At 45.1% G+C, this 18,315-nt stretch overlaps 1 protein-coding gene across 2 annotated transcripts in view; it reads left to right on the top strand.

The window, feature by feature from the left end:
* Window positions 1–18,315, top strand: part of Rfc1 (replication factor C subunit 1) — a 79,773-nt gene that overhangs the window by 46,801 nt on the left and 14,657 nt on the right. For both annotated transcript variants that reach the window (XM_051164684.1, XM_051164683.1), the window contains 5 exons: window positions 1,580–1,759; window positions 4,751–4,855; window positions 14,832–15,189; window positions 15,810–15,919; window positions 17,478–17,592. In XM_051164684.1, coding sequence (XP_051020641.1) covers window positions 1,580–1,759; window positions 4,751–4,855; window positions 14,832–15,189; window positions 15,810–15,919; window positions 17,478–17,592 — 868 coding nt within the window. The remainder of the gene's footprint in view (window positions 1–1,579; window positions 1,760–4,750; window positions 4,856–14,831; window positions 15,190–15,809; window positions 15,920–17,477; window positions 17,593–18,315) is intronic.

The raw sequence follows: 18,315 nt of genomic DNA, 5'->3' as shown, positions 1-18,315 counted from the left end.
TGGCTTTTTGAGACAGGGTTTCTCTGTGTAGCCTTGGCTGTCCTAGACTTGCTTTGTAGACCAGGCTGGCCTTGAACTCACAGCAATCTGCCTGGCTCTGCCTCCTGAGTGCTGGGATTAAAGGCCTGCGCCACCACTGCCCGTCATTCAGAGGTGAATTTTGAAGGCAGGAGATACTTGAGGTATGCTTTTGATGATGGGATAGATCGTCCCTGAAAGGGAAGGGCTGAAGATGCACTAGGAGGAGGAGGAGGATAATCAGTCAGCTATACTGTGAGACTTGTGAGAAGGGAGGGGATATGCTCGATATACATTAAATTTAATTTTCAGTGTGCTTGGTGTCCATGGCTACATAAATCCCCTAATGAGGAAAGGGTTGATAACTGGCGGGGAGGGATAGGGGCTGGAGGAACAGGCCAGCCTTGCCCCCTGCAAGCAATGTTAACACTGAGGACTGTGCAAAGCGCCTGTTTGAGGGGACTGCTGTGTTTGTGCCAGCAAGGCTGTGAGGGAGGGCATGCTGAAGAGCTTGGGGCTACTTGTTTCCCAGAGTCAGAGCTGGGTAAGGGGCTGCTGAGGCTGAGGTTGGGTCAGTAAAATGATGCTGTGAGCTCCAGAGGGAGAGCACTCAGCAGACAGGTTGGGCTTTGAGATGCAGGAGTTTTCTGCTGTGGAGTTTTCCCTGAGTGGTTTGGAGTCTGTTGAAGACTTAATGGTTTATTTCACTCCTGGAAAAAAACTGGCGGGGGAGGGGGGCTGAAGAACTGCTCTAGCCTTTCCCTTTTCTTTCTGAGCAGATAATAACTATTCTTCCCTTCCTTGTCTCTTCCCAGAGACGCTCTTTAAGTGGAGGGACTAGGCTTAGGCTGGAGCTTTGTGCCTTTTAGCTTCTTTTTAATACTTCTTCATTTTTACCAACCTAGCTCTATTCAGAGTAATCAAGAGCATGGCACATCCTGTATAATAACCATTTTGCTTGGCTGTATAATTTAGCTGATCTATTATAAAAAATTAAAAAAAAACTATAACCATATAGAGTTTCAGTTCGGACTCATGAAGAGAGAAGCCTGGTGAGCTCTTAGATCACTAGCTCCCTTTGCAGTGGGGTGGGTGGTGCCTTCCTGCCTTTCTGTCCCTAGCAGTTTCTCAGCCTGCACCCTGTGGGGTAGTCCACAGAGGGGATGGTGAGGGCTCAGACTTGCTAAGCTTTCCAGAGCCCAAGTGGGCCTTGAGCAACAGTGGGAGTTTCAGTGGGCAGATTTCATTTGATTGTTTTCTTAAAGTTATGAACGCTAATCATTGATTTACATAAGAAAGTGGAGACTAGCACGAGTGGGTACTTTTAATTTTGCTAACAGTATGTTTCTTCTCGCTCATTTTATATCTGTTAAGTGTTAGCTATGTAGGAATCAACCAGGATTTACTTCGAGGTTCTGCTGTTATTTCCTAGCCAAGTTTCACGCTGGGGTTATTGATGCTGTTGACTGAGAAAAGTCGGTTTGTTACAGCTTGGCTTCCAAATGTTCTTTGGAAAGCTACTGTGTAGTTTCTTCTCTGCTTGAACATTTTGCTTTTGTAGGGAGCTGACAATTGCTTGGAAGGCCTGACATTTGTGATCACAGGCGTGCTGGAGTCCATTGAGCGTGAAGAAGCCAAGTCTCTAATTGAACGTTATGGGGGGAAAGTCACAGGAAACGTGAGCAAGAAAACCAACTACCTTGTCATGGGCCGGGACAGTGGACAGTCCAAGAGTGACAAGGTGGGTCCTGCTGGCTCTTCTCCCAGAGGTGCCTGCTGCCAAGGCATGCACATTGTGGCTGCTGGATGGAACGCACCGGTCTCACTGTAGTGAACAAAGAGAAGGAGAAATCCTTCACCATGCAGACTTGTCTTCTCTCTACACCAGTACGGTGCTGTTGGCCTGGACGACAGGATTTGGGGTTTTGTTTTTTTGAAACAGGGTTTCTCTGTGTAGCCTTGGCTGCCCTGGACTTGCTTTGTAGACCAGGCTGGCCTTGAACTCACAATGATCCACTTGCCTCTGCCTCCCGAGTGCTAGGCTTAAAGGCGTGCACCACCACTGCCCAGCTGGATTTTGTGTTTTATTTTTATTAATTGGAAGCATAGTTACTGCTTACTTCATTCTTTGTATATTCTACTTTAAAACTTAAAAAAAAAAATTTTTTTTTAACATAGAAATTTTGTTTTTTAGTTCCAAGTTTTCTGATATATCCACTATGGATCCCGTCTTAATTTTTCATTGTTGGGAGCTGTGTGAGGAAGAAGCAGAGGTCTGTGGGGAAGTGAGAGCATGCTTCATTAACTCTTTTCCTTGCCCTAAACAGAATTCCAGAGGCGGTAGTCACAGGGAGGTTTCAGCCGCTCAGGAACTTAGCCCAGAGTCCCAGTCACCACTTCCCTCAGCCTTATGGGCATCAAACATGTCGCCTTGAGCTTGGGAGACAGCTGCCTTCTGGGCAGGAAAAAGAACAGTGGTGATGGTCACTGTAGCTGGGACTGGTTTTACAGGCTTTGTCCCAGCAACACTCTAGAATGCCACCTCATTGGTTGAGAAAAAAGGGGCTTCCGATTGGGTGGGCTTGCTGCAAGGCAGGAGGTGACATACTGGAGTCCTGCTAGCAGGAAGGGGCCGACAGGAGTCAAACAGAAGGGGACATGGGGCTAGCTGGAGCTCGGTCCTCCTGGCTTTGTTCCTTCTGGGGGAGCAAAGGCAAAAAACCAGCACAACACTAGTCCTGCCGCAGCACACTACTGTGCACTCACCACTTGCCCTGGTTAGTTTTATGTCAATTCAAACCTAGAGTCATTTTGGAAAAGGGAACTTCAGTTGAGAAATGCCCCCACTAGAGAAACCTGTGGTACATTTTCTTGATTGATGATCGATGTAACCCCTGAGCTGTTGGTCCTGGGTCCTATAAGAAAGTAGGGTGAGCAAGCTATGAGAGGCAAGCCAGTAAGCAGCACTCCTCCGTGGCCTCTTCATCAGTTCCTGCCTCAAGGTTCCTGCCCTGTTTGAGTTTTTGTCCTCCCTTTCCTCAGTGATGGACTGTCCTGTGAAGCTTTAAACCAGCTCCCTAAGTTGCTTCTGGTTATGAGTTTTCTTACAGCAAAGGAACTGTGTAACATCCATCTATCTATCCATCCATCCATCCATCCATCCATCCATCCATCTATCAATATTGGTGCTGGACATTGAACCCAAGCCCCCTTGTCCATGCCAGAAAGGTTTCTTGAGATAGAAAGGATCTTGCCATATTGCTTAAGCTGGTCTTGTTTTGTTTTGTTTTTCCGAGACACACTACCACACCCGGCTGCTTAGGCTGGTCTTAAGCTCTTCATCCTCTTGCCTCCATCTCCTGAGAACTGGTAATACAGGAATGTAGTGCCAAGACTAACCTCTTTATTTCTTCTTCCTATCTATATTATTTGACAAGTTTTTGTTTCAAAGTCTGTATTCCCGTTTTTAAATCATTTTCTGTGCGTGTGTTTGTGAATGTGCATGCATCTGTGTCTCATGCCTGTGCCTGTGCTCATGCGTGTGCACATGTGCGGTGGCCAGGGAAGGATGTTAGCTATCTTCTTCTGTTATTCTCCACCTCCTTAGTCCTTTGAGATCGTCTTACCTGGGGCTAAGTAGGCGTCCAAAAAGCCATCTCTGTATCCACCTTGCACAGAGCTGCCACACCAGCACATGTGCTGCTACACCCAGATTTTTTTAAATGTTTTTTTTAAAAGATTTATTTATTTTTTATTATGTATACAATGTTCTGTTTGTGTGTACAACTGCAGGTCAGTGGAGGCCATCAGATCACATTACAGATGGTTGTGAGCCACCATGTGGTTGCTGAGAATTGAACTCATGACCTCTGGAAGAGCAATTAGTGCTCTTAACCGCTGAGCCATCTCTCCAGCCCCACACCCAGATTTTTATATAGGTACTGCAGATTTTTATATAGGTACTGCAGATTTTTATATAGGTACTGCAGAGTTGGACTCAGGTCCTTTTGCTTGTCCACCCAGCATACGTAGCCACTGTCCCGTTTTTCTTCTTCTTCTTTTTAATGGTAATTTTTAAAAATTAAAACTATATGTACAGAATTTGCAAATACACATTATGTAGTGACATTATGCAGACTCTGTACATCTCAGAGGAACTCGTCTAAGTTGGAATAGCCATTCAGAAGCTGTAGGGCTTCATATTGGACTTTGTACTTTCACTATCAGTTATATATTTGATGTATCCCCCCCCACATACACATGTCAGACCAAACAAACAGAAAAACTGAAAAATCAACAGCAGAGCTAAAATTAGGAAAACAATTAGCTTTATAACCTTTTTCATGATTCATATATCCATTATTGGATTTCATCCTTAATGGCAACTTTCCGGTGTTTTTGTTTTTAATTCCAGTGTTGGAGCTTAGCAGGTAAAAGTACTTGTTGCTCTTGGAGAGGTCCTGGGATCAATTCTCAGCACCCACATGGCCACTCAGCACTATTCATAATTCTAGTTCCAGGTGATCTGAAGTCCTCATTAGACCTCATTGGGTACCAGGTACACACATGAACAAATCACATATAAAATAAAATACATCTTAATAATAGTAAATTCCAGTGTTATTTAGTTTATAGTGTGTTTCTTTATCTACCAGGGGCCTTAAAATGATTTTTCTTCTACAGAAAGAAGTAGCTCGGATGCAGTTCTGATGATTTATATTTTAATCAACAGGCAGCAGCTCTGGGAACAAAAATCCTTGATGAAGATGGTCTATTGGATCTGATTCGAACTATGCCAGGCAAGAAATCCAAGTATGAGATAGCGGCTGAAGCTGAGGTATGCTCAAGGCAACCTGCTGTACTGAAGTGAGTGGGTAGACAGAGCCTCTTGCTGGATGGAAGTGCAGAGTAGACAGGGGCTCACACTTCCCTGGGCCACACGTGAATTCCGCTTACTCCCTTTTGACCTGGAAGACTGTCTTTAGTATTTCTTTGCTTTTCCAGAGGAGGGTAGGGGGGATGTCTTAGTTAGGGTTTCATTGCTGTGAAGAGACACCATGAGAACGGAAAACATGTTTTAAAAAATGCGGACATTGGATTGCTTTCCAGGTAAGGTAGGTTAAACTATATAAATGTAGGTTCATTGGAAACAACTCTTGGCTGCCATGCAAGGGGGAAGAGAGAGAAAAAGCAAGAGCAACAAAATGTCCAGATTATATGAAGGGGAGGGAAAAGCTGTGTCCTGGAAAGTTCAGGGTAAGGGCAGGGTATGTCAGCCATCTCCTGCAGCAGATAGGGACCGAGGAGTGCTGGGTGAGCCTGGAGCTGTTGTCGCGGGTCTGGAGCACACCAGCCTTTTGCAAATGGATAAGGGATAAAGTAATCAATGTCTTTGATTGCTTCCTGCTGACAGTGGGGCAACGATAGGGGTTAAAAGGCTGAGATGTTGGCCAGGTCTGGGAAGAGCAGGCTGTTATTTGTTGTCCGGGCTCTGAGAACACTGTAGCGAGGAGGGGCAATGCAGGTCCAGCTGACATGACCTGTGAGGTTGGACTGGAGCACTGTGGGTAGCTGCTTTGTCAATGTCCTGGATGTAGGAAATCTGGCAGGATCCTGGAACATGTATGTGGGCAGGAGACAACGTTAGTAGCTTCGTGAGAACATTTCTTCTGGTGTACATTTGGAAGTTTTGAGAGAGTGAGTGGACAGAAGTTTGGGGTAAGGAGAGCAAAGGCTTGAACATCGGGAGCTTCCTTCCATTTTACTTGATTGCTGGCAGTAATTAAAGGTCTCATGTTGGATCTGTCCAAGTTTGTTCATAGAGGTGTGTAAGCTTAGCAGCCTTTAATGTGTGCGTAGAAAAGACTTCTCTAGAAAAAAGTCTTAAGGGAAGCCTGAAGGGACAGTGAATGGGCTGTTCCCCTGGGGAGAGAAGTCAGTGACCTCTCAAGGAGTCCCCTGAGCAAGGTTTAGCTCGACGAGATTGGTACGATCTGTTCCAGCAGCTTGCCAGCTGCTGCTCAGAGACCAAGGGTGTGGGTTTTGAGGGAAGGGAGACAGAACCGTGCTGGCAGAGGGAGGTCTCACCCGTGGGAGAAGGTCCTAGATGAAGGGTTTGGATGTAGGTGGGCAAGAATGGCAGGAAGTGTTTATACCAACCAGAAGGGAAGACTCAGCAGTAAGTTGGTATTGGGTGCAGACAGGTGTCAGTTGGGTAGTTAGGGAGGGGAGTCCCAAAACCAGAGAAAGGGGGAGGAGCCCTACTCTCTGAGATAGGCAGCAGGTGGGAAACTTAGGCTGTTGACTGGCAGTACTTACTACATTTGACCTGAGAGATGGATTTCCTGTAGCTTACAAGAATCCTTTTACATTTGCAAAAGGAGATAAATTTTAGTACCATCATTGTTTGCAGTCTGCAGTGAAACGCACATTGTAGGAAAAAGCAGTAGACATACACTTTTGTGTCCTAGCACAGCAGAGGCTTGGGGGAAAACTTTGGGTTAAAAGCACGACTACTGTTTTTGAGATGAGCTTAGGAAAGGCAGAAGCCTTACGGATCTCTCCGACGTCTGTGAAACACGGGGAGGACAGAACCTCCTGCAGAGCGGAGGGGCAGAAGGTCACGTGATCTTCATGTTCAGCGTAAGATGCATCATGACAGATGTCTGTCCAGAAGACTGGATGTTTATAATTCAAGTACAGTGAGAAACATTGTAAGTCTATATTTAAAGACAAACCAAAGGCAATTTAAAATCTTGAGCTTGGAAATATGATAGAGGAACATATTGTGGAATGTTTTACCATAGTTAGATGAATAAATCAGAGCTTTGTTGATCAGTGTCAAAGCTCTAGACAGTTTAATAATAACATAGAAACAGGAAGAAATAAGACATCTTTTTAACATTCTGACCTTCATAACTTGCATTTACCAACCTTAAAACACCTTCTTAGATCTTCAAACATTAATAACTTGCATGTATCAACCTTAAAATACCTTCTTAGATCCTTTAACACTCAAAAACATCTTCTTGGAAGCTTTAAGATATAGGTGAAGTTGCTGTGAGCAGTCGCTGTCCTTTCGTTAAAAGAATGGTAAAGGGTTATATCTGAGACCTGGTTTTTAAGTCTGGCAACAAGGTAGGCTGTGCCAGTAGTGCCTGACAGTAGTAGCTCTAGGAGTGAGACTTAAGGCCTGGTCTCCTGTATATGGAGAGGCCTGGGAAGGTAGCTGCAGCCTGTTTATCTTTAACCTGAAGTCTGTGATAAGGCAAGCCTAGTAGTAGTTTTAACTAGCTAGTGAATTGACCAGCGAATTAACATGGCAGATTACTTTGAGCCAAGGAGCTAATTTTCTATTTTCTAGCTATCAAGCTAACATCAGCTTAACTGTCAATGTGATCAGAGACCTGAGAAGGATAAACTGTGAGTCTATGTATTAATAAAAGACAGAGATGACTAGTCATACCCCAGTACCTCGACAGTGTCCCAGTTGTCTCCTGTGGCAGCATGGCGCCATGGGCTGAGACAGTCTGACCATCAGGCACAGAGGATGAGAGGCTGTTTCTGTGGAAGAAGAACATGGGAGAGACTGATGTCAGCTTGTCTTCAGCAGTGTGACACAACTTTAAATTATCTGTATTATTAGTATGCCTAGCTAGCAATCAATTTAGACACAGACACTTGTTATATTTTAAAATAGCCTTAGTTAACCTGGGGCAGGGCAGACATTAATTCTCTGAACTACTTCCCATAGTGGGGCAGGTACCTGCCCCAATCCCATGCCATCTGCTTCTAATAATTTCTGTCAAGCCACCTCCATCCATAATCCCAAATACTTGCTAGTGTTCTTCATCTGGGCCAAATCCCCATCCACATCTGCCATGTGCTTCTCCTCCATCTAACCCATGGCAGCTTTCCTCTCTTCCTTTCAGGTCTCTCTCCTTTTTGCTTGTGGCAGCCTCTCTTCTTCTCCCCAGAGTTCCTCTCTCTCCAAACCCCACCTATCTTGCCCTGCCTAGGTGGGATGGCATTTTATTAATCAAAAGGTGGGTCACAGAGACAGCAAGCAGTAATTAGCATCAGAATACATCAGCCTATTCTCCCCAACACTCCAGGTGTCCAGTTTTGTCAACATTTTAGGCTGGGCCCTAGCAATAGGGCGAGGTGTTGGGTGCAGTCTTGCCCAGGGGTCAGTATACTACAGTCCAGAGTTGAAGTCATCTGCCATTGTGTCCAAATCTTCTGAGACCTTGGGGAGCTATTGTTATGATCTGGAAATCTCTGGTTGGTTTGTTTGCTGTTTGTTTTTATTTTTATTTTTTTAAAAAGATTTATTTATTTATTATGTATACAGTACTCTGCCTGCATGTACATCTGCAGGCCAGAGGAGGGCATCAGATCACATAGATGGTTGTGAGCCACCATGTGGTTGCTAGGAATTGAACTCATGACCTCTGAAAGAGTGGTCAGTGCTCTTAACCACTGAGCCATCTCTCCGGCCCTGTTCTTGTTTTTGTTTTTTAATAATAAACTTACACATGTCACATGTCAAATACCATATTCAGCAGATCTCTGGCAAGCTTGAGGGTTAGTATATTTAAATTAAGCAATCTTGGTATCTAGTTATCTGCTCTAAACTATACTTTGCGAACATAAAAATAGAATGTTATACTCTTATCCTATGTTTGACCTTGAAAATATGTCATGTTGGTTCTTAGCATGACCTAAAAATATTTTTTAAAAGATTTATTTATTATGTATATAATATCCTGCACGTACTCCTGCACACTGGAAGAGGGCACCAGATCTGACTATAGATGGTTGTGAGCCACCATGTAGTTGCTGGGAATTGAACTCAGGACCTCTGGAAGAGCAGACAGTGCTTTTAACTGCTGAGCCATCTCTCTAGCCCCTTAAAATATATTCTTGAGTGTGTTAAAGGATTTGATCATTTATAAGATCTTAATAATTAAAGAATAGGACTTTAGGTTTTATCCCTGTTAAGTTGAAGTCTTAAAAACCATAAACATAGCCCATAAACAGAGAACATAACAGTTCCCTGTATGATTAATAGCACCATATTTAGAAAATAAGGCTAAAAATGCTTTAAAGCAGTGATTTTTAGGATTTGAGAATAAGAGTAGGGCATAACAATGAAGTCTTAAAACTGTAAATAAATGAATGTTCCCAGGACTGATATATTTTAATGTAGCAATACAGTAGAATGTTTTACCAAATCCATTGATCAGGAAGCCTGCAGGTACCCCTGTGGGAGAAACAACATTCATCTTGTTAATGTGAATAGATCTTTATAACCTTGAGATAATAAACATTTTGAACAAGGGTACAATAAAATGTGACTTGTTTTTTTAGTCTAAAAGGAGATAAGCAGAATTAATTATGATTAAGAAGTTAAAAAAATTTTTTTTATGTCATATGGTCTCAACGAGTTGGAATTTATATTCTAAACATCATGCACAATAAGCTAATCATAAACCTTTAGATAATAGTTTAGAGTATAATGTTAATATTTATTTTAGTTTATTTTGCGAGTAGAAAAATCGACAATTTTACTTTTGAAGAGAGAGAGAGAGAGAGACAGAGACAGAGACAGAGAGACACACACACACACAGACAGAGTCAGAGAGATAGACAGGGAGAGGAAGAGAGAGGAAGAGAATGAAAGAGGAACAAGAGAGGGAGAAAGAGGTTAGAGGGAGAGATGAGGTGGGTTTTCCCTTTTATATAATCCTGAGCAGGGGCACGCCTAGTGGCAGGCAGGAAAGTATAGTCTTAGAGAAATAAGGCCAGGTATTTTAGCAGAGAGTGTGACGTATGTGGCTCCCTTAATCTGGGAGTGGGGCTGTAGGGGGTCCCAGCCATCCCTGAGCAGTTCAAGGTGAAGTACTCCTAGCAGCTGTGGTAGCAGGTCTGGGGTGGTCCCTATAGACCCCGCCTCTAGCCATCCCTAGCTGCAGGTTTGTTTGTGTTTCCTACTGGCCCACTTGTGGGAAAGGGAGGGAGAGTGTGAGCCTTTGGTATCTGTGGGGAGGGCTAAGTGGTGAGTGAGCAGGCCATGTGGAAAGGAGAAAGCCTGAACCCTGTGGGTGATTTTTTTTTTTTTTAAGTATAATTTTTTTAAAACTATAATTACCTTAGCAGAGAAGAGAATCACAGTCTGATGGCTCAAGCTCCGCTGTGGCAGTGGCCGGGCAAAAGTGTTCCAAAGTAGCCGTGGCTCCAGCAGGAGGGGCATTGATGGCGGGGCATTTAAAAACAAAACAAACAAACAAACAAAAACCAAACCTCTGTGTGTAAGGCCGGGTGGTGCACAGTGGTGTTATTAAAGCTGTTCCCAGTCAGATGCAAGCTGTAAGCAGCCTCCTTAGTGTGCCACTGAGGCAGGCATTTGCTTACCAATAATGAGCGATCCAGCGGATCCAGCAGCTCAGTAGCGCAAAACCTGGTTAGGCTAGTCCGAGTCAGAGGTAGGAGAGAGAGAGAGAGAGACAGAGAGACAGAGAGACAGAGACAGAGCGAGACAGACAGAGAGAGAGACACACACACACACACAGAGAGACAGAGTCAGAGAGATAGACAGGGAGAGGAAGAGAGAGGAAGAGAATGAAAGAGGAACAAGAGAGGGAGAAAGAGGTTAGAGGGAGAGATGAAGTGGGTTTTCCCTTTTATATAATCCTGAGCAGGGGCACGCCTAGTGGCAGGCAGGTAATAGTGTCACAGGTTGCTAGGCAGACTGGAGGCAGTATGCTAACAGGTATCCCACAATGCTCCCATCTCCAACATCTTGGGGTTTCCAAGGCCATCCAAGCTTCAACTTCACAGCTTCACACAACAGACCCCTAGGCCTCCGTGCAGGGTCACCTGTCATGTGCCTGGCCTCAGTAGCTTTCCTTAGTCATGGAGCGAGATTCTCCTTGACTGTAAAGGCAGACGGCGTGGCTGGAGATGTCTAGTTCTGCTGCTTGGTGGGGTTGGAACATGGCCTCTTCTTTCAATGACTTGTTCACCAGCTTTCTGTTCTCAGTGGTTTCCTTTACTGTCTAAGCTTGGCTGTCCTGGAACTTGCTCTGTAGCCGGGGATGACCTTGAACTCAGAGATCTGCATGTCTTCTGAGTGCTGGGATTGAAGGCGTGTACCACCATGCCTGGACCTAAGCTGTTCTTTAATTCTTTTTCACAACATAGCAGTTTAGCTGGGTGGGATCTGCCCTGAGGTCACCACTCCCTTTATTCCAGTTAATATTTTCATCTGTTTATGAACCATACATTTTTTTGCTCAGCTTGATCCTTTTCATTAAGATGCTCTTTATAAGAGTAAAGGCTAGTAACCACATGACAGAGTCTATACTAGGCTGTTTTGAGATTTCCTTTGCCAGTGCAATTAATTTGAATCTCTTCATTTTATCCTTAGGCAGATGTTTCACAAGGCAAAAATCAGCCACTTTAAAAAAACCAAATATCACAAGAGCACTCTCTAGGCAACATACTAAAAGTCTTCTCTCTTGAAATCTCTTGAGTCCCCCTCAGCGCCACTGCCTTCCATTCCTTCTACTGTAGGGCCCATTCAGCATTCTACTGCTTTCCTACATTCCTCCAAACAAAAGCATGGGCCCGGCCAATCACAGCAGTGCTTCAGCCCCTGATGGTTAGGGCTTCTTTGCTCTTATGGACAGCATGACCATAGAAACTCTTAGAAAGGAAAACATTTAATTTAGGGCTGGCTTAAAGTTTTGGAGGTTCAGTCTATTACTGTTATGGTGGAAAGCGTGGTGGCAAGGAGGCAGCCAATGGGAGAGGAGCTCTGCATCCTGACCCACAGGTGCAGGCTATGTGTTACACTGTGCGGAGTTCGAGTATAGGAGACCTCAAAGTCTGCCCCCCAGTGCTGTAGTGAGAATTGTGTGATTTTGATTTCTTTTAAAAAGACAAAAAAATTCAGCGTAGTGGCGCATACCTTTAATCCCAGCACTTGGGAGTCAGAGGCAGGTAGATTTTTGTGAGTTTGAGGCCTGCCTGGTCTACAAAGTGAGTCCAGGACAGCCAGGGCTACAACAGGGAAATCCACCGCCCGCCCCCCCCCCCCCCCCCCCCGCCTCGCTCTCTCACACACACACACAAACCCTTGGAAACATTATGGGACTAGGTTTAGTTTTCCTTTTAATCCCATGTATGAGGGTGTGAGGCTTCACAGAAGGTGACTGTGATTTGCCTCAAGCTCTATAGGGGTGCGGCTTTGCCAGCTGCAGATAGTTTCTAGGAGTGTGTGAGGTTTGGGATTCTGGGAACTTTTCAGAGGGTATATAAATGCAGGGGCCCAAGAAGTGGGGTTGCTGTTGTTGGTTGAATGCTGTTGGTTGCTGTTTGTCAAGTAGTCATGTGCAAAGAAGAAACGAGAAGAAATTAGACATCCTGATGGCTAAGATCAGACTTGCCCGAAGGAACGTAACGTCCCTAATGAGCAGGAAGTAGTCCTACCAATAGCCTCCGCCCCTTTCCCATCTGCCATTTTTTCTCTCCTATCTAGTGTTAGGGGCTAAAAGGCTTGAGAAGAGTGGAAGAGAGTAATGAACCCACAAAGTAGCCGGTGCGGTCACATTCATTCACTATCTACCTGCCTGCCTGGCCGTGTGCAGCAGAGAGGAGCCGCTGCATGCCAGAATCATTGTCCCTAGCACTGTCACCAACGCGACAAGATGATCCACCCAGTTTATTCCAGTAGAAAAAGTTACAGGGAATGCTGTGGATCCTGTAACCGTGGTCAGGTTGCATCAGGGAGGGAATGAGTTGCTGTTTTCTGATCAGCTGCAGTGTGTTCACTGCATGGCACACTGTTCCCTGCTGTCCCTTCTCAGGCTCCTCAGCCTGAGGTAGTTCTGTCTTTTCTTAACTTCTACTCAGTTGGTTATAGAGTGTCTGTCGTGGCATTGTGCGACATTTCTCACAGTTAGACTGTGTTATCCAGTTAGGCAAGAATACCAAAGGGTGCCTGCTTGGTGTGTCTCATGCTGTATCTTGATTATTTGGCTGGAGATAGTGTTTGCTGGTCTTCTCCTTGAGTGAGATGACTTTTGCTTTGTAACCGATAACTTTCTTGAATGGATAGGTATCTTGAATCTCCAGAAACCTCCCTAAATGGCCATTCCTGAGTTCTGGCATTATTGGAAGGCACTTAACTGTTTTAGAAATTAAGATATTATTTATATTCCTTAAAATTGACCTTTTTAAGAAGGTGAATAATTCACACCTATGCAGTGATAGTTACTATTTTAATTGAAAAATTACGTTTATGTATTTTTGGTTATATGTATTTATGTGTCAGGGCACACGGTGTGTATGTGAAAGTCAAAGGACAACTTGCTTGGGTTGGTTCTCCTTTCACAGTGTGGGTTCTAAGGATTTGAACACAGTTCATTAGGCTTAGTGGCAAGCACCTTTATCCACTGAGCCATCTTGTTGACCCAATTACTGCATCTAATTGCAGACATCGTCATTACCTCCAAAATGAGAGCCTATACTTATTCATAGTTGCTTGTTACACCCTCTGCCTGACGGCCACAATACTGCTCTCTGTTGTTGTTTTTTTACACCAGAAATCCCAGTCTTTCAATTTTACAATAAAGACTCTGGAGCCAGATGCTGGGGTGAAAGAAAACCTGCTAGTTCAGAGAGGCAGAGAAAGCACACAGCTGACCTTCCTACTCAGCTCACATCCCTATGGGAAAAGCCCAAAAGGCTCACTAGCTCAGCTGACAGCCCAAGAGGAAAAAGCCAAAAAAACCCAAGGCTAAAGGCTTAATAGCTCAAAGCTGAAAAAGCCCCTAAAACCAAAGGCCAAGGAGCAGAAGAGCTCAAAAGCTAAAAACTGAAGAGCTCCTCCTCCTCCTCTTCCTTCTCCTCCTCCTCTTCCTTCTCCTTTTTCTTCGTCTTCTTCATTTTTTTCTTCTCTCCACTGTCTTAAATACCCCTCAACTCAAAGTCCCTCCCATCTACGTAATCCCTGTCAGATGTTTCTTGTTCTGCCTCTTGACCTAGAGTTAACTTTACTAAATCCTATGTACAGGAAGCTCTTGGATTAAAGGTGTGTGCTAGGGCTGGCTGAATCACAGCTTAATCGCCTGTTTTCAATAAACAGAAAGTTCATGGGTTAAAGGTGTGTGTCAGGGTTCAACCACACCAAACAAAACACAGGCTTTTACAGTTCACAATCTCAGGGATCACAGTGGATCAAATACCCTGCAACACTCTGTTTTATGGATTTGCTTATTATGGGCATTTTGTATAAGTAGAATCACACTAATGTGGCTTTCTGTTTTCAGCATTTTCATTTTATTATGGCTTCAAGGCAAACCATGTTGTATATATCAGTATTCATTTCTTTTTACAATTGAATAATGTTTCATTGGGTGAGGCTTGGTCACTTTTTGTTTATCCCAAGTTCCCCAGTGGACGTTTGTTCATCTTACGGCTGTAATGTGCATGTGTGTACCACATAATGAGCCGCTGCTCTGACTTTGTATACACAGAGTTTGAGGAGACATTAGCTTTATGTAGTCAGGAGGCGCTAACACAAATTGTTGTTTACATCATGACCCTATCTTTTTATTTTTAAAATGACCCCTGTATTCTTGGCTTCCTGTGCATGCTGTGAATGTTTGTGAAGTTGGGAAAGTGGTGATAGTCCATTGTGACAGGAGCAGCCTAGGTGGAGCAGCGCATTGGCTATATCACTGCCTCTGCAGTCCGTGGAGCAGGATAGAAATCTTCTGTTTCATCTTTTTCTTCTTCTTCTTCAGATGAAGAAAGAAAAGTCCAATTTGGATGGAACACCCCAAAAAAGCAGCCATGGAAAAAGAAAAAGTAGTCCAACCAAGAAGGAGTCAGAGTTTAAGAAGAGCAAGCTGACCCCCCAGAAGGACAGCCCTGCGAAGGCAGGGAGGAAGGAAGCAAGTGTGCCTCGGAGGGGCCTGGACTTGAAGGAGACGCACGGCCGTGGCGGGGGGAGCACAGGGGAAAGCCTGCTCTGGGTGGATAAGTACAAGCCCACCTCACTCAGGAACATAATCGGACAGCAGGGTGACCAGAGCTGTGCCAACAAACTGCTACGCTGGCTCAGAAACTGGCACAAGGGCTCTCCAGATGAGAAAAAACATGGTGATTTCACAACTTTAGTCATTTTATGTATGTCTGTAGACATGTAATGCTCATTTGCACACGTGGGCAAGAGGCTCATGCTTGGCTCCTTTACCTGTCAACAAGTGCTTATTGAGAGCTTGTTCAGAGCCCAAGTGCTGTGCTAGGCCCTGGTGGTGCCTCTGTGAACAGAGCAGGCCCCCCAGAGAGTGGGAGAGACTTGTGATTTAGGTGAAAATTCATGTGCCAAGTACTATTGTAGGGGTAAGTCTAGGGAGCTGTGGGTGCTGGCGTGCAGTCAGGGAAGACGACTTGGAGCCCAAGTAGCAGACAGGTGAAGGGAGGCGGGCGTGGTATTGGGCTGGAAGAACAGTCAGTCCCAGCTTCTGGAGGCCCGTGTGAGAGAGAGACCACTGAGAGTGCTCAGGGCCCTCGAGGGAAAGGCATGAAGCTGAGGTGTGCGCTGGACAGTGGCCTAAGGCCCAAGAACATGTATGGTTTGCTTTTGATAGTGCAGTGGCCTGAACTCTGCTCTCTGTGCTTTGGGCAGCCCCTGGGCAGTTCATGAACAGTTCCTGGTGTTCTGGAGTGTATGAAAGACAGTGCATGCTAATGCTTTGGAACTTCTTTTCCCCTACCAGCAAAGCTTGGCAAACTTGCCAGCAAAGATGATGGTTCTAGTTTCAAGGCAGCACTGCTCTCTGGCCCTCCAGGTGTTGGCAAAACCACTACAGCTTCTCTTGTGTGTCAGGTAGGTGCCCTACCATAGTGTAGTTGAAAAGGTAAAACCTTGTAGTGCTCAGATAGCTTGTGTGTGTGTGTGTGTGTGTGTGTGTGTGTGTGTGTGTGTGTGTGTGTGTGTGTGTGTGTGTAAATTGACAGTGTATATTTTTCTAAAGTCAAACTTTAGAATTTTCTTTGGCTCTAGTGATGTTTGTCACTGCTTTAAAAAAATACTTCTTATTCTGGCTGGGTGTGGTGGTGTACACCTACAATTCCAGCATGTGGGGGAGCAGATGGATCTCTGTGAAATCGAGACCAGCCTGGCTACAGAATGAGTTCCAGGACACAGAGAGACAATACGTTAAAAAAAAAAAAAAACACTAAAGAAAATAAACAAACAACCTCCTCAAACCTGTTGTTCTGTTAGTTGTTATAAAAGCATCCATTTCCCTTATGCTGGAGGGTGTGTCCCCAGGACCCGGTAGGTAGTGGAGCTGCAGGTAGCACAGAACCCAGGTGTTCCATGCTTTCCCTCTGCCCTGCAGCATGCCCTTTGTACTGGGGTTATCTGTCCTTCTGTGTTTGTGTCCTGGTGCCCTCCTTGCATTTCCACTCTTACTCTTTGGGACCACTGTACTGGCTGGCTGTGTGTCAACCTGACACAAGCCAGAGCCATCAGAGAGGAGGGAACATCAGCTGAGGCGATGCCTCCGTGAGATCCAGCTGTAAAGCATTTTCTTAATTAGTGATCAATGGGGGAGGGCCCAACCCCTGGCGTGTGGTGGTGCCCCTGGGCTGCTGGTCCTGGGTTCCATAAGAAAGCAGGCCAAGCAAGCCAGTAAGCAGCACCCCTCCACGGCCTCTGCATCAGCCCCTGCCTCCAGGTTCCTGCCCTGCTTGAGTTCCTGTCCTGACTTCCCCAATGATGAACTGTGATCTGGAAGTGTAACCAGAATAAACCCTTTGCTCCCCAACTTGCTTTTTGGTCATGGTGTTTCATGGCAGCAATAGAAACCCTAACTAAGACAGCCATTATTAAGTGAGGGTTATTTGAACATAACCACTATGGTCTGACAAGCAGAGATGAGCCACTGTACCCAGCTTACCAGCTGCAGTTTTAAGACAAAACGTACGTGTGTGTGTGTGTGTGTGTGTGTGTGTGTGTGTGTGTGTGTGTGTGTGTGTGTGTGTGTGTGTTTTCCCCCAAGTCAGGGTTTCTCTGTGTAATAGAGAACTCTCCTGGAGCTCTCTTTGTAGATGAGGCTGGCCTCGAACCTCACAGAGATTCACTTGCCTCTGCCTCCCGATTGCTGTGATTAAAGGTGTATGCCACCAAGCCTGGTTTCCGTGTGTGTGTGTGTGAGAGAGAGAGAGAGAGAGAGAGTGTAAGTGAGGGGGGGGGTCCTGTATGGTATTTCAAGAATCTCTAATACTATGTGGAACATTAAATTTGTTGTCTGTTAGTATGATCCTTAATATATTTACTCATTTTTTAATATGAATTTTAGAACCTCTGTCCTCCCCTCCCCCCACCCCAGGATCATTATGTACACTGTGATAATAATGATTTTTAATATTTTGACTAGGAATTGGGTTACAGTTACGTGGAACTAAATGCAAGTGATACTCGGAGTAAGAACAGTTTGAAAGCAGTTGTTGCTGAATCATTGAACAACACCAGCATCAAAGGCTTTTATACAAGTATGTGTCCCCCCCCCACACCCTTTTATACAAGTATGTGTCCCCCACACACACCCTTTTATACAAGTATGTGTTCCCCCCACACACCCTTTTATACAAGTATGTGTTCCCCCCACACACCCTTTTATACAAGTATGTGTCCCCCACACACACCCTTTTATACAAGTATGTGTCCCCCACACACACCCTTTTATACAAGTATGTGTTCCCCCCACACACCCTTTTATACAAGTATGTGTCCCCCACACACACCCTTTTATACAAGTATGTGTCCCCCCCACACACCCTTTTATACAAGTATGTGTCCCCACACACACCCTTTTATACAAGTATGTGTCCCCCACACACACCCTTTTATACAAGTATGTGTCCCCCCCCCACACCCTTTTATACAAGTATGTGTCCCCCCCCCACACACCCTTTTATACAAGTATGTGTCCCCCCCCCACACACCCTTCTTTGGGGGGGTGGTTTTCGAGACCGGGTTTCTCTGTGTAGTCTTGGCTGTCCTAGACTAGCTTTGTAGACCAGGATGGCCTTGAACTCACAGCCATCCACCCGCCTCTGCTTCCCCAATGCTAGGATTAAAGGCGTGCACCACCATGCCCGGCGTATGTGCCATTTTTGAGCCATGGCTGTAGATGTGGTTTAAGAAAGGCGGGTCACGTCAGTGTTCTGTAATGAACACTGTCGTGTGGTGAGCACCCTGAGGCATCACGATAG

This window comes from Acomys russatus, chromosome 22 (assembly GCF_903995435.1).
Source record: "Acomys russatus chromosome 22, mAcoRus1.1, whole genome shotgun sequence".
NCBI lineage: Eukaryota > Metazoa > Chordata > Mammalia > Rodentia > Muridae > Acomys > Acomys russatus.
The sequence above is the reverse complement of the archived record's forward strand: the minus strand, read 5'-3'. Positions and strand labels throughout refer to the sequence as shown.